This window comes from Synchiropus splendidus, chromosome 13 (assembly GCF_027744825.2).
Source record: "Synchiropus splendidus isolate RoL2022-P1 chromosome 13, RoL_Sspl_1.0, whole genome shotgun sequence".
Lineage (NCBI taxonomy): Eukaryota > Metazoa > Chordata > Actinopteri > Syngnathiformes > Callionymidae > Synchiropus > Synchiropus splendidus.
Genome location: NC_071346.1, coordinates 15,190,233 through 15,204,703, shown reverse-complemented (window position 1 = coordinate 15,204,703; position 14,471 = coordinate 15,190,233). Strand labels below are relative to the sequence as shown.

General features: G+C 41.9%; 1 protein-coding gene across 1 annotated transcript in view; it reads right to left on the bottom strand.

The window, feature by feature from the left end:
- The window catches only part of pappa2 (pappalysin 2), a 53,356-nt gene extending 39,477 nt beyond the window's left edge, over positions 1-13,879 (bottom strand). The window contains exons 1-5 of the mRNA XM_053882616.1: positions 12,433-13,879; positions 7,442-7,674; positions 7,127-7,354; positions 6,450-7,048; positions 411-559 (exon numbers count right to left, since the gene is read on the bottom strand). Coding sequence (XP_053738591.1) covers positions 411-559; positions 6,450-7,048; positions 7,127-7,354; positions 7,442-7,674; positions 12,433-13,315 — 2,092 coding nt within the window. The 5' untranslated portion in view covers positions 13,316-13,879. The remainder of the gene's footprint in view (positions 1-410; positions 560-6,449; positions 7,049-7,126; positions 7,355-7,441; positions 7,675-12,432) is intronic.
- Between the last annotated feature and the right edge of the window lie 592 nt (positions 13,880-14,471).

The following is a 14,471-nucleotide window of genomic DNA, read 5'->3' as shown; positions in this document are numbered from 1 at the left end:
GACTCTCTTTTCTTGGCTGCATTCCAGGTGTCTCCTTCTCAAGAGTTTGCCAGGCACCAGAAGAAGAGAGATTGTGAAGAAAAGCTGGCCAGTAGGTATGGGTGGGAACAATTGTGCATAGCCCACACTGCCGTTCCTTTGTTTGATTCTTGTAGGGTTCCGCTGGAACAGGGCCTAATGATTGAAAGAGGAAAAAGACAACAAGCTGGGAAAATATCTCCCAGCTTGTTCTCTCAGTTCGGATACCACCAAAGGAGACAAAAAAAAGCAGTAATGAAAGAATGGACAAGGGAGAAAGGGAAGTAAAGGAAATTAGGAAGATCCAAAGTAAACAAACAGATTAGAGACTTAGTGGAATTGGCGGAGAGATTTAGTTAAAGGGCCATTTTGACATCAGAATTTCAAAGTACCATGGTGGGTGAGGGCCTCCTTCGCCCAGGGCCAGGTAGCTGCTCCTGCCAGTTCTTCCCTCACTGAGTTGCTGGCGAAGAAAACGTTGAGCGTGTCTGAGCCACTCAAGTGAAGCTCATCCTTCAGTTCCTTTACACTCATATAAGCCCTGGAGAACCACAGAAGAGGAGAGCGCATTTTGGCAAACAACAAAAAAGAGGAAATATTCTGATAAATGTAAACATTGCAAATCGTGACTAACAGACACTGTTGGAACCAGTCAGTGTTTTCACAGTGGCCAGTGAAAACACTGACTGTCTTTGACCAGAGGGTAACAAAACATCAATAGACAGAAATGTGTCAATTAACCAACCCATTACATCCAAATTAAATGAATATATTGACCCATCCACAGCTTCTTTAAGTGGCACACCTGTGTCTCTAAATGACCAGGGTCCTCCCCCGGATTTTTTCCAGTGTAGGGGGTTTGTCCAGAAAGACACCTGAAGACTCCTCAACAACAGCCACACGAAAGGTCATGTTGACAAAAACAGCTGATAACAGGGACATCTCTGTACACATCACAGACACAGTAGGTGATGCCACGCTCCAGTGACGGGTAGATGAGGTTTCATGACCCAGTAGCCTGATTTTCTTCTGTAAAATGTTGTCCAAGTCCAAATCATTTCTAAACCAAGAGCGCCATCTGGTGGCCTCTGAAAATAGGGAGACTGTTTCATCAACCCTGCAATACTGTTTCACGACACCTCATCTACTTTGGGACATGTCATGTTGGTCGTCACAAGATCACATGAGTCAGTCCCCTTCAACAGCACAAATAGCCATAATGCTGTTGCCACAAACAGCTTATCAGCTATTTACTATTGTGTTGTGTTGAATGTAGTATGAAGCTATAGTGATCTATAAGTCTAAAGTTAGGGTCCTCCTTTTTTTAAAAGTGCTCCCCTCAGTTTTGACTAGTTTGGGTTCTGTTGTGGTCGATCTCATTTTAAGTGATCTTACCTACATGTCTACTTCAATCTTTATGAATCTTTCACTCAGGTACGTGATTTATACTGACATAGAAAAACTGCAACAGCCTGTGCTGTCTAGTTAAGGTGCCCAGCCTGAGAGTTCATCTTGGTGCTCTTGCACATCAATATCTTTTGCATTTATTAGACTAAATAATACTCTTTTTAACCACAAAATATCTAGAGAATAAATCAAGCTGTGATTGGTTAATTGTGATTTTACTTTTTGTCATAATCGTGCTGATTTTTACACGGTGCCACAAGTACATGAACAAGAGAGTGCATGATAATCCTGACTATTTACATCCCTTCTTCTTCACAAATACACGACTGAGCAGTGTGGAGTATTGATCGTCCAGTCATCTAAACCACTGTGTGTGAAAGAGCCTCTATGTCGAGTAACATTTACAAATGTTGTTTAATCTTGGGTGATGGATGTACTACCAACCACTCATACCAAGATCCCACTAGTTGCTATTACAAACTTTGAAGCAGAAGTAATCGGTCAATGCAACCTTTTGTGTTAACGCAAACCATATAAATTATTCCTTGGAGATTCCTGTTTTTTTTTTTATTAATTATTTTATTTTATTAGTGGGTTTTTTTCCAGAATATACTGAGCGTTTTTTATCTGTTTCCACTCCATATTTTAGGAACTACACTTTTGATGAAATATAACATTTTAACTTATTTTATGGATGTAATATGTCAAATATTTTGAAATATTATGATCTCTCACTCTCAGAAATTTCTTTAGTTGTAGCAACTTAACTTTATACACATTTTCCAGGACAAAATCCATGTGCAGACCAGATTCAGGTCTGACAAATCGCACCTAATTCCAACTACTCCACATCTTGGGTAATGCAGGCCCTTGACCAGCTGTGGACTCAAACATTACTTCAAGTGGAGTGATGTTAGATCAATAAAACTAACCACATCTGTACTTTAAAAGAGATTATGGTTCTCCACGTCAAACATTTTATTTTCAATTACCACTGTATCAGCATTTATAGAAATGATTGTATAAAAATTCTCCTTGGCTCATCGTGCTTGGTATTGTTCCAACCACCAATTAAATATACACATAAAATTGTCATGGTGCAGTTTCACAATACTCCAGGGAAGATGCTACTTTGCGATCCCAATTATAGCAAGCACCATTATCACAAACACTATGTGCAGTACATGACATTAAGATCCTTCCAAAGGTGCCCTGATGGAGCCAAAAAAACATCATGTGTTTAATCCTCCCATTGATGTAATCTCTCCCAAAGTGCTTGTGTTGTTCGGTAAATATGAAAATGTTTTCCTGGGGCCTCTGCCTGACTGGCTGAGATTTAAGATGCTCCAAGGATCACAGCACTGGAGTTCATGCAAGGCCGCGGTCAACATTCATCAGCCTCCTTTGTGCAGTTCAACTGACATGAAAATCTAGTGAGTAATCATATACAAAACACAACCACACAATCTTTTCTTTGAAAAATGTGCAAAAGCACATTTTGTATTGCCCACTTTTCATTTACACTTACACCAGTCTGTAGTAACTGTCTCTGGCATCATTTAGATGATAAACAAATAATATGATTGCTCAAATAATATAATTTAATTGGGTTATATAACTATTACTTAATATTTACTGATACTTTTTCAACGTGCAGAGAAGTAAAAGCCAAAATGACGGTGCGTCTTTCAGTCTTTCAACTTAATATTTATTAGGCTGATATCGCAACAGGTTGGAAGAGGAAAAAAGGAAATTATTTGGAACGTCGTGGTGCACGTCCATCTGTTTAAAAGCAGGTTTGCCGGTTGGAAGAGTTTGTGGGATTGCGCAACAGTTAAGGTGTGGGAAACAATGCTATAATGTTTTTATTGGGCATTGAAATGTGAACTGTAATTTGTGCAGGATACAATTCTAAATCTCACATTCAGACACAAGCATGCATTTTTGCAGCAGTGCTTCCCCAAGTTTAATTGCGGTAGGGCCCTTTATTTATTTAAAAAATTAAATAATAATTAATTGAGAAAGAAATAATCTGCCACACAGGCTATTCTATGTAACAGATAGCAATGACAATTAAACCTTAAGATAGAAACTATACGCTAAAACATGAGGCCTTTTACTGAACCACCTGCTGCCACACAGTAGAAATTGACAAAAAGATGAAAACTAAGTCACCTAGCATTCAAGGATATTACAGTGACAGTCTTGGATTTAGGTCGAAAAACATGTAAGATTTACTTGGTGGCATCTCACAAATATCAATATAAAACCTGGCTCCCCCACAAACTTTTAATAACATGAATGGTCATTATAAAACGTGTTAATTCAGGAGCACCATTTGACTGCAAAAGTTTGTCAACATCCAGAAAATACCTGTAAGTCCTGATAGAGCAGCTGCAATTGCCCATACACCAGGCATCAAACAGTAGTAGTAGTTTCAGAAAACCTTGACCTTCGTGATAGCCACAGCTCGTCATCAACAAATAAATAAATAAATAAAACATGGACAGGAAACCATCACATTTTCACAGAATACAAGTTGTAAGGTGAAGTGATTTTTTTTACCTTGTATCCCAAAGGTTCTATACTTTACTGCTATCAGTTATAGACATGCAGACCATGGAGTAACAAGGGGCAATATTTGTGCTTGGTCTCTTCACCTTTACAGTACAGAATCCTAATGAATGAGGACACTGCACCAATCCATCTGTCAATCTCACGCTCCAGCTTCCCCTCTCACTCATAAAGAACCCCAGAAGCCAGCAGGTTCTCTCAGAGCTGAGCTGAGGTTACACTGAGAAGGTCAACACAAGGATTTGTTTCGCAGCGTACTTCAACACACGCAGCATTGCAGTTGATGGCAGAAAACTCCCAGTATCTTGGCGTGAGTGCTGACTAGGTTTTCAAGCATTATATGGCTACCATCTATGTACCAGAAATAGCATAGCAATGCACTTGGTAAGTCTAAAACTTGATCTTGTCATTTAAACACAAGCTCGCAAACAATGGATATTTCAACAAATACCAATGAGTCTTCAGTGACAGTGGTAATGATAGGCTTTCTCTCTGCTTGGGATTAAAATACTGCTTTGACTCTCATTTTTTATGCATGTTTTTGCAAAATTGTGAAATCTGGGGTCCACACGCCACTGACTGTAATTTTGTTCCGGCAAGAATGTTGATTTATTGATTTGTGTTACGGCACATGGAATTATAATAACAAGTTTTGAGAGGTTATTTGAATTAAAGTATCCACTTTCCTGGTGGCTGAAAAACATCCTTGTTTGAATCTGTCAACTCCAGACATCAACATTAATCCTGTGTTTCATTTCCCTTCAGCTGACTGAAAACCTTGTGGTTCTTTGGTTTAGTCAACAGGTCTTTAAGATCTTGGGCCGACCACCTCATGGAGAGACTTCTTGCAAGCTATTTGGAACTCTGCATGAGCCTGTCTGTCAGAGCAAGTAGAAGACAGCAGGCTGCCACTCAAGTTGTTTAGTAAAAATAAATGTGTTCTTTGGCCTCTGAACCCACCGTCCCTGTTTCAGAAAACCTTCTCTAATCTCAAGCAGGGAACTTGAGAGAACTAATTTGTACTTGCATTGTGAGGTGCCCCCTTGCATGCAGAGTGCTCGGAATAATATTCACCTCATGTGGAGAAATAGTGCTGTTGGAGTCCATTCATACCACAAGATAGGGGGAAAAGTATGCTCTCTTCTCCAGTCTTAAAACTTGTAATTTGATATCCAACTGATTGGAACCACTTCAGGGTTCTCCCCAGCGCTTTAGTGGTATAGGGGTCCTCAACGCTGGAATTTTCTAGGAGATATTTTGGGGAAAACTTCTGCTGTTCTTGTAGATTTGTATTCAAGCATGACTCATAATGTCAGTGTTTCTTCACCATCAGTCAGAGAGGATCGTTCCTTTTACGAATCAGTTATGGAGATCTGTTTTGAACGTACAATGTGGCCAGCTGTTCTAATCCCCAACAGTCAGACTAGTGCCCTACAAGTATTCCTGGAGAAAATCTGTGCTTTGCTCTGACGTGATAGTGACTATCTTTACAACAGAATTTTAATGTGTTGGACATCTAAGTATTAGGCGTGGATGGCTGTTATAACTGAAAACAATGTTAAAAGAGTAGGTTGTGGTGTGTCAGCCAGAAAATCTTAAACAAATCATAAACGAACAGTTTAGGGAAGTCCAGCTCAAGCGCGTCTCTTGCTCAACAGAGCTGCCCATCAAACACACAAGTTCAATCACGAGTATTAAACTTGTGTGCTTTTATTTTCAAACACCAACTATTGTCAAATGGAGACCAAAGACCTGTTGCTGGATTCCCGTAGCTGAGATCAGACAGGCAACTGTCACTGCACAACCTAACCGTGGTTTAGAATAGCTCTGGAGGATTGTAGATAACACCATCTATGTGATCGATGCCCCTGGGCTGTGAATTGCAGGGAAAGTAGTTGGATATTGGTTATTTAATCTGGCTCTCACAGAGACTCCCCTGCTGCATCTGTACAATGGTCGGTGATAAACCAGACTGTCAATCACTGGAACAATTTATCCCCCAAAATATCACTGTCAGAACCTGTTCTGGTACTTTGTTATTGCACATAAACTGCTTTGTACATTTATAAATACACAAATTCAACCACAGTCACCACTTTAACCAGAAAATGTGTGGGAAACCGTGATGTGCATTTTCATTATTATGTATTTTTAAATGAATAAATTACAACCGTGATATAAATCGAATCGGTTGAAGACTCACAACATAAACCCCAATTGTGATATAAATCGAGTCAGTATCTGGAAAATATTGAATCGGATTCAAATCATATTGACTCAGTCCTATTTGATCACTAGAGACATCAACTACCTAGTTGATGTCTCTAGTGATCTTCTGGTGTCATAGACCATTAATTCTTGGCGCAGCCTTTTAATTTTACCTTATTTTTTACTTTTGTTTATTTTTTTTTGCAACAACTAGGCAAAATATCAGAAAATGAGGAACACACCTGTCGGGTGATTCGGGGTCAAAGCAGGTCTTCAAGACATCAGTCACCTCTGGGTCACAGCAATCGCCATCGTCGTAGTCATAGCGTATGCTATTGCACTCCATATTGCACACCCCATTCCGCCTCTTCCAGTTATAGCATGGCCCCAGTCGCAGACAATCTCCTCCATCATGGCCAGTCCTTGGGTGATCACATTCAGGATCGCATTGACGGTTCCCAATCTTCCCAATCCGACAGTTACTGAGAATAAACATCTGTCTGAGGCTTGAGTTCCTGACAGTGTGGATGCTCAGCTCCAGACTGATATTGTAAGGGCGGAAAGCTTCACTCAGTGCTTTGTGTTGCAGATGGATCTGATCTTGGGAAACTGTGGGGTTCTCTCCATTATCATCAGACAGATTGACAACCCTATAGCGGGCTTGTTTGGGTCCTCGAAGCTGCCAGTGATTGTTGTAGCCCGAGATGACATCCATGTTGTCACAGAGCGTAAGGCCGCATGGTGGTGGCAGGAATGGAGAAACAAGCTCCTCATCGGGAAATGGAGTGGTGACAATGGTTGGGTAAGGGCCAGCTTTGAAAGGAGTCCATAGTTGATGCACCTAGCAATTAAAACATTATTTTCTATTGTTCAAGGGAGAAAGCAACATGTTTGGTTGAATCTGGGATAATTTTCTTACATTGGTGAAATCAGCCCACATGTTCAGGACAGGTGCACTGTTGTCAATTTGGAGTGGAAGCCTGTGAAGGTCTTGCGGAGTGTGAGCACGGCTCCACAAGGATATGCCCCCAACATAGCCTCTGAAGCTCTGTCCCTGCTCTGATTGGTTGCTGCCCAAGAATAGTGTCCTACATGTCTTCATGAAAGGGCTATATAGGTTCCCCAGCTGCAGGCTGCTCTCTCCTACCTGCCAGAGAGAACACAAGCTGAGATCTTCCAATGACGCATCCATACAGGGCTATTAAAGAAAGAGGGAAGTGCTGGGATCACACACCTTTGCTCCATCCACATACAGAGTCATGTTGTAGCCATTGTAAGTGGCCATCAGGTGGGACCACATGTTAGGGCGGTATCGCTGGTGGCTGTAGATGGTAGTGGACCTTACTGCTCTGTCAGTGCGAAGTGTGAAATAGAATCTTGAGTCTTTCGTCCCAGCAGATTCCACAGTGCGAAAACCCACCGACCATCCTTTCTCACTCAGTGAGCGTGAGCAGTTGTCAAACACACCTGCGGCAGGAAGACAGCATTGTATTATATGAACAGAATTCTGCAGAAAAGAAATTAAGTTCAAGTGGAAGTGTACTGGAGCCAAATAATTTCGGGGGGAAGAGAGGGTGAAATGGTAGACAGAGCCCAAACAGCGGGAAGTATGGGTTTCTCATTCAGCCCAGGCAAGATTTCTGATAGTTCCATCGGTTGCAAAAACACACACACATAGATACACATCTGCTCGACAGATGTTTCACAATAGGACAGTATAGGATCAGGGAACCCCTTCACCCTGCCTCAACACTGCGTGTGCGTAAATGCCTATGTCCATGTGTGAGTATGTTACCGTGCAAAAACATCCCCTGGAGGAGAGATAAACTACTGGTTATTATGCAATAGAAATGTGGCTGCCGACTTAAGGCAGCAGTGTTCAGAGTCTGCCTTCACTAGGCTGGATGGTTTGTTGATTCCGATTATCCTAAGAAGCAGCAACAGCAACAGCTCATACAAACTGGAAAAAGTAGATTCAATGATTTCTCCTTCTGTATAAGAGTGTGATAAAACAAAAGAAATGTGATTCAAAACTATTGATTTGAAAATCATCTCATTTATTTCAATTATTATACTTATTTCCAGTGTCCTTGCACATCATCAGTCATTTTTTTCATACCACAATAACTTCCTTTGTGCCAGTAGACAACATTTTATGCTCGAGCACAATGACCTGAAAAAGCAAAGCTGTAATAAATCACATGAATTGTCAATCATAAGTTGAATCATTCAAATCATATATATATATATATATATATATATATATATATATATATATATATATATATATATATATATATATATATATATATATATATATATATATATACACTACATGTGCCATCAGTTCTCAAGAGGAGACTGAGCTTCCAGTCTTCGTCTGCCTCAACTCAACTTTGTCTAATTTGAGTCTCAGTATTTGCATCAGGCAGCCCACTCATGGGAATGACAGCCTGATCTGCTCTGCCTGAACCACCTGAATCATCTAAACCCGAGACCTGTAGCAAAAAAAGAAGAAAAAAAAACAAGGACTTTGCTATTTCTTAACTCGTGTCAGTATTTAGATGCACCCTATTAGACCTCATGACAGTACAAGCTAAAGAACATGGATCCAGCAGACGTGGACTCAGTTCAGCGGGTGGTGCGTGCATCTCAACTTCTCTTAGCTGAACAATATCCAACTTTGACGGAGACAGTGAGGAGCATGAGTTTCAGCCATGGCCACCCTCAGAGCCTTGCACTCTCTTCAGGCTGATGCCACACAATCCCCCAGCAGCTACTGGCTCTCTTTCGAGAGAACTGTGCGTTCCTGCTCTTAAGCTGGATGAGTGAAACTTGGAATGTGTCTGGCCTATTTAATGAAGTGTGATCAGGAGTAACAGCCCCCACCCTGCTCTACAGACCAAACTGAGAAATGTTTATCAAGTGTCATTTCAATGCAGACGAGCTTGGCTTGGAGAGAGGGAGAGATGTGGTGGCTTCCTACTTAGTTTTTGTCGCTGAGATGTTGTCTAATAACCCAGTCCCATGCAATGATGCAAAGAGGCTGGGTGCTACAAGACTGTTCCAGAAGGGCAACCAACAGCTGTTTAACTACGAGCATCATCTTACAATCTGTCCCCCAAAGCATCAGGCTCATAAGGGGAAAGGAGACTCCTAACAGGGTCATACCTCCAACTCCTGATCTACTTGCTCCCCCACCAGGATTACAGCAACACTACACCAACATGGTCAGATTGAGCAACAATTATTTTTATTTTGGACTCAAGACAACTGACTGCCTTTCTGTACCATGAGACACTTGAGTCAAGGGTAAGGCTCTTCATGGTAGACTTCTGTTGCGAGGCCCATCCCGGACAGTAGCAACAAGGAAGCAACCATGAGGAGATCAGTCTCTTTCTTACAGACTTTCACTTCTTTATCCTTGGCTGGATAGCTACAAATCCTCAATTGACAGGTTCTCAGCCAAGGTTCTGAAGTGTCATTTGTGTCATGCCAGCTGTCTGTTGTTTGCATAACATTTCCAGGTCTGAACAAGGTGTTGTGAAGAACTACTACATCAGCCAACCCTCCGTGTCATCAGTTGCAGCTAGTGCTTTTTGGCTCTCATTAACTGTGAGAGAGCTCAGCTATCTGGATCACACAACTATAAGAAGGTTTGAAGCCACTTGGCTTATTCGAGTTATTCAAATGTTATCTTATTGTGTGCTGCCACTGACTGTCACTAGTCAGCCTCAGCAGGTAGATTTGCGCTTAACACTTTACTTGCGCTTACCACCAGTCCAGACCAGAGAGGCTGATGGATGGAAGAGACTCCTCGCAGACACATATTACCTGACAGTACCCCTACCCTTATAATGTCAGATGTGATCTCAAGCCGGATGAATGAGGCCCTGAGAGGAATGCTCAACTGGTTTGCTTACCGGTAAGTCCATCTGGAGACACTTTGCTTTTTTTGTCAGGAGAGCAAGAAGCACACACACGTCCAGGTGCACCAGCCCCCCTTAGAGAATTGTTTTTTATGTGATGGCACGTCAGTTAGGTAAAGCTTCGGCTTCCTTCCTGGGTTAAAATGCCTTTAGTGCTTTAACTTTCAGTTTAAACGGAGGTTGAACCACTAAGACAGTTGGTGTAATATAAGAACCTAACTGACATAAAGAATGTAAGGTGCCTAAATTCATACTGTATTAGGCAACGTGGGCACTATCTTTCAGGTGATTCAGTTTTCTGTACAACAGCAGATCACTGCTCCCAACCATACCCAGTTCTGTTCCATAATTTTACAGGCCCCAAGTACCACAGTAGGAACACTCTGGGTCAACGGTCAGGAGCCAAAACAGGACTTGGAGACTCTCTGATGCCTGATGTCACCCGCTCCACATCATGGATCATGCAACTTCGGATCCCAAATCCCTCCGAACTGCCCACCCAACTAACCCCTTCTTTCCCCTTACAGTAGGGAGCCATTGCCGTCCCCTCAATCCAGGCGCTGCCATAGAATCTAGTGGAGAACTAAGGTCAGCCTGCAGAAAGATGTGCACCATTTCAGATGGTCCACTGATTGTCATCTTGGTTCAAGCCTGTTCTGTTATGTACTGCCTTTGTGCGTGCCAGAACACCATAATCTCAGGACTCCACAAGCATTTTCCATGACAATAGGCGAGACCCAATCATCACGTTATCAGGTTTTCTGTATCTGAGGAAACACCAAAGGCATCAGGCAGAGATTTTAGATGATTGTGTTAGCATTGGGCTGCTGACGCCGGTCGGCCGATAACATCGGTTAGGACTGTCAGACTGAACCACCTGAATAATCTGACAAGAGTAACAGTAAAGCCATGGTTTCATATCTGCTGCTGGATCCTCTCTATCTGACCTTGTGACAGTTAGATCACATTTCATTTTGTTGCTTTAAATCATAGCACCATGCAAGAAGAAAGGATCTTGCCTCTTCCTGATTATTCTGAATTTCATTTTGAACTTCAAGAAGGCTATTTACTGAAAATGAATCCTGGAACTGCTCCGAGCTGAGATGAAGTCTGCTCTGTCAAATTTGACAGATAAAAGAGCAATATTGAAGTAGGAGTATGTACTTACTGAACTGACCAAAACAATGTGAAAGGCCAAAAACCATGTTCAAGTTATGCGTACCAGAAACATTAAGAGATTGTTTTTCAAGGCATTTGTCAAATTCCTGAAGGTCTCTTCAAAGAGAAAGGGTATGCCACAAAAAAAGTGCACGAGGAAGCAAAGAAGAAAAAAAAGTTGAGCAATGGGTGGATCTTGGATCTTGGAGTAAATCTGAGTGAATGTGACAGTTTGTGCCTTCCCACCTATGGTCATCCACAGAGTTTTTAGCCTTTCAAATACAGATGATTTGTGTGTTGTACTGTCAAATATGCAGCTTTCATTTGCAGCCATTCTTGGTGGTAATGCCGACTCCTGGCAAAAACACTTAGTGTGAGAAGACAAAGGTTACAGAGACGAGTCTGCTTTGTAAAGAATGAGACTCATCGAGGGATAGTAAACACACTTTGAAAGGATTCACTGCCACTGGCCCATGTCCCCTGGCAAACCAGCAGTAAAAATCAAATTTCCTGATGAATTATTTTGTTTAAGAACACTTTTAAGACACAAATTAATAAAACAGCAACACAAAGTTTGGCACATCATTTCACATAGTTCATTGAATTAGTAGAGGTCCTTGAGACACACAGCCCTATAGAATCAGAGAATGATTATTAATTAATATTCTAAATAGTAAACACGTTCAAAAAAAAAAAAAAAATATATATATATATATATATATATATATATATATATATAGACATACAAAGGCTCCACTAATTTCTAAAAATAAATAAATATATATATATATATATATATATATATATATATATATATATATATATATATATATATATATATATATATATATTTTTTTTTTTTTTTTTTTTTTTTTTTTTTTTTTAAGAAATTAGTGGAGCCTTTTAGGAGCTAATAAAAGAGAGTCGACAATGGGAGGATTCATAACTATAATTCGCTTGTTTTTCAGGGGCAATAATCAAGATACATTAGACACAGTTTTATTTTTATTTTCATCTCTTGTTAATGTTTGGTGCAGTATTTGGTGCTTGAACAATAGTCTTCCATATACCGTGTCACTGGCGCGAACGTAGACATTTTACAAACACAACAAAAGTCCAACACCTTGCGCTCACTCACCTGCTATGATTGCCGGGTTCCTCTGGCCTCCTTCCGGCTTTATCCACAGCTCGACAGTGAACTCATCCCGGGGTAGCTCCAGCCCAGCGCCCGGTTTGAGCCGGAGGTGCTCTCGCCGCCCGTGGAAGTAGAGAGTGGTCATCCGGGAAGGGCCCACCTTCGGCACGGGGCTCCCCCATGGCAGAGCGTTGACTTGGGCCAGGCTCGACTGGGAGTCCGTCTCCTCCAACTCTCCAGAATAGTAGTCAATACTGACTTCCGGAGTGTCGGTTGCCGAGCGTACATCTCCCTGCTGAAGACTTTCGACAGCCTGGACGACATTGGAATCCGCAGCGGCAACTTTGCCCCAACTAGAGTTGCTTTCTTCCTGGTAAAGAAAAGTTCCGTGGATGCTTCGCGCAGACCTGGAGCGTCGGGGGCGCTGCGCATCGCCCGAGGGGGAGCTCTTTCTCTTGTTCTCGTCTATTAATGTATTTGCAACTTCTCTGCCGTAAGTTGTTTTGGGCGCTTCCGATGCGTCCGCCGCCTCAGCCCGCGTGTCTTTCGCATCACCCCGGTTTATCTTCTCCGCTCCAGCTCCGGGCCGAACCCCGATGTCGCCCCCGCACGCTCCCTCACAAACCGCAGGACCACTTTTAGAAGCAAGAACGACTTGGCGTTTCGTCCTGGTCTTCGCCACTGGAGGGTGGTGTTGTGACGTCTTCTGGCGGGACCCCTGGACTCGTGAGACGGTGCAGGGTTCACCTGCCAACCGTGCCAGTTCACCGTCTGCCTGCCGCACCAAAACACGTTTGTACTGGCCACGCGGGTGACTGCGGACTGGGCTGAGAAGCCACGTGCTCGTGATGACGACGATGACTGGCAGTAGTCTCATGAACAACATCTCTTTTATTAACTCGAATATTCAGCACGAATCTTCCTGTGTATTAGATTCATTTATAAGTGAGGAGGGATAGATAAATCACTACTCATTTTCACATAAAAGAAATAGCGATAAATCGCGCCTTTTACGCCACTGCGGTGACTTTCTTGCACTTTGCGCGGATATTTGAAATATTACTCGAGTTTATCTTAAACATCCGCGATCTTTCATTTAGTTGTTTAACAGAAATACCAGCTGAATAATGAAGTCGTCAAACCGTTAAATGTTTGCATTGATCATCGATGCAAATTCATTTTGATTTAAAAAATAAATATTTTGACTAAAAAAACATCTCTACTAATTTTACCTGACCATTGTGACCCGAATTTAGCGCGTCCTGATCCAAGGTCTGTCTGCAAGCTTAGTCACAAAAAGTTCTCCCAGGCGCATTTAAAGTACGTGGAGTATATTGGAGCAATAATAATCCGTGTTGTTCGTCAGTTTCCAGCTCCTCTTGGTGTTTTGCGCGCCTCAGAAAGTGATTGCTGCTCCTCTGCACCGATCCATGCGGCAGTAGTAGTAATATCCTCCTCCATCCCTCTCACTCTCTCTCTCTCTCTCTGTCTCTCTCACTCTCTCTCATTCTCAAACTTTTTTTCAGGGAGCCCCTGCCCGCCCTGATATCACCGAGATGTGTGGTGTTAGTGGGTGGTTGGGGCTGGGGGGGCGAGGGTAAGGGGGGTGCTACCTTTTCGTGTATTTACAAGGGAAATCCTCTCTGCTCTTAGCTCCCCAGACATCCCCGGTGTGGACTGGAAACGGGGTCATAAACCTTATTTATGTTTTTAGTTATTTCTAACTTCACCTCATCTGTCCATCCACCCACAGGTTGGAGAAAAGAAAAGTTTAAGGACTTTGAGTGTGTGCAACTAAAGGGATAGGATTGAGTCTTGTTTTGTTTATTTATTTGTTCATTTATTTATTTATTTTTGCATCTAATATATGTTTCCTGATCCTTTAAAATGCTGTTGTTGTTCTTTGAAATGTAATATAAACTGAATGTGGAAACACTCACTGTATTATTTGTACTGTAATAAAATGCAAATCACTTACTGCAATGTGAATGAACAACGTTGTTGTTATTGTGGGAAGGCACCGCCTTGGTTCCAATTTCGCT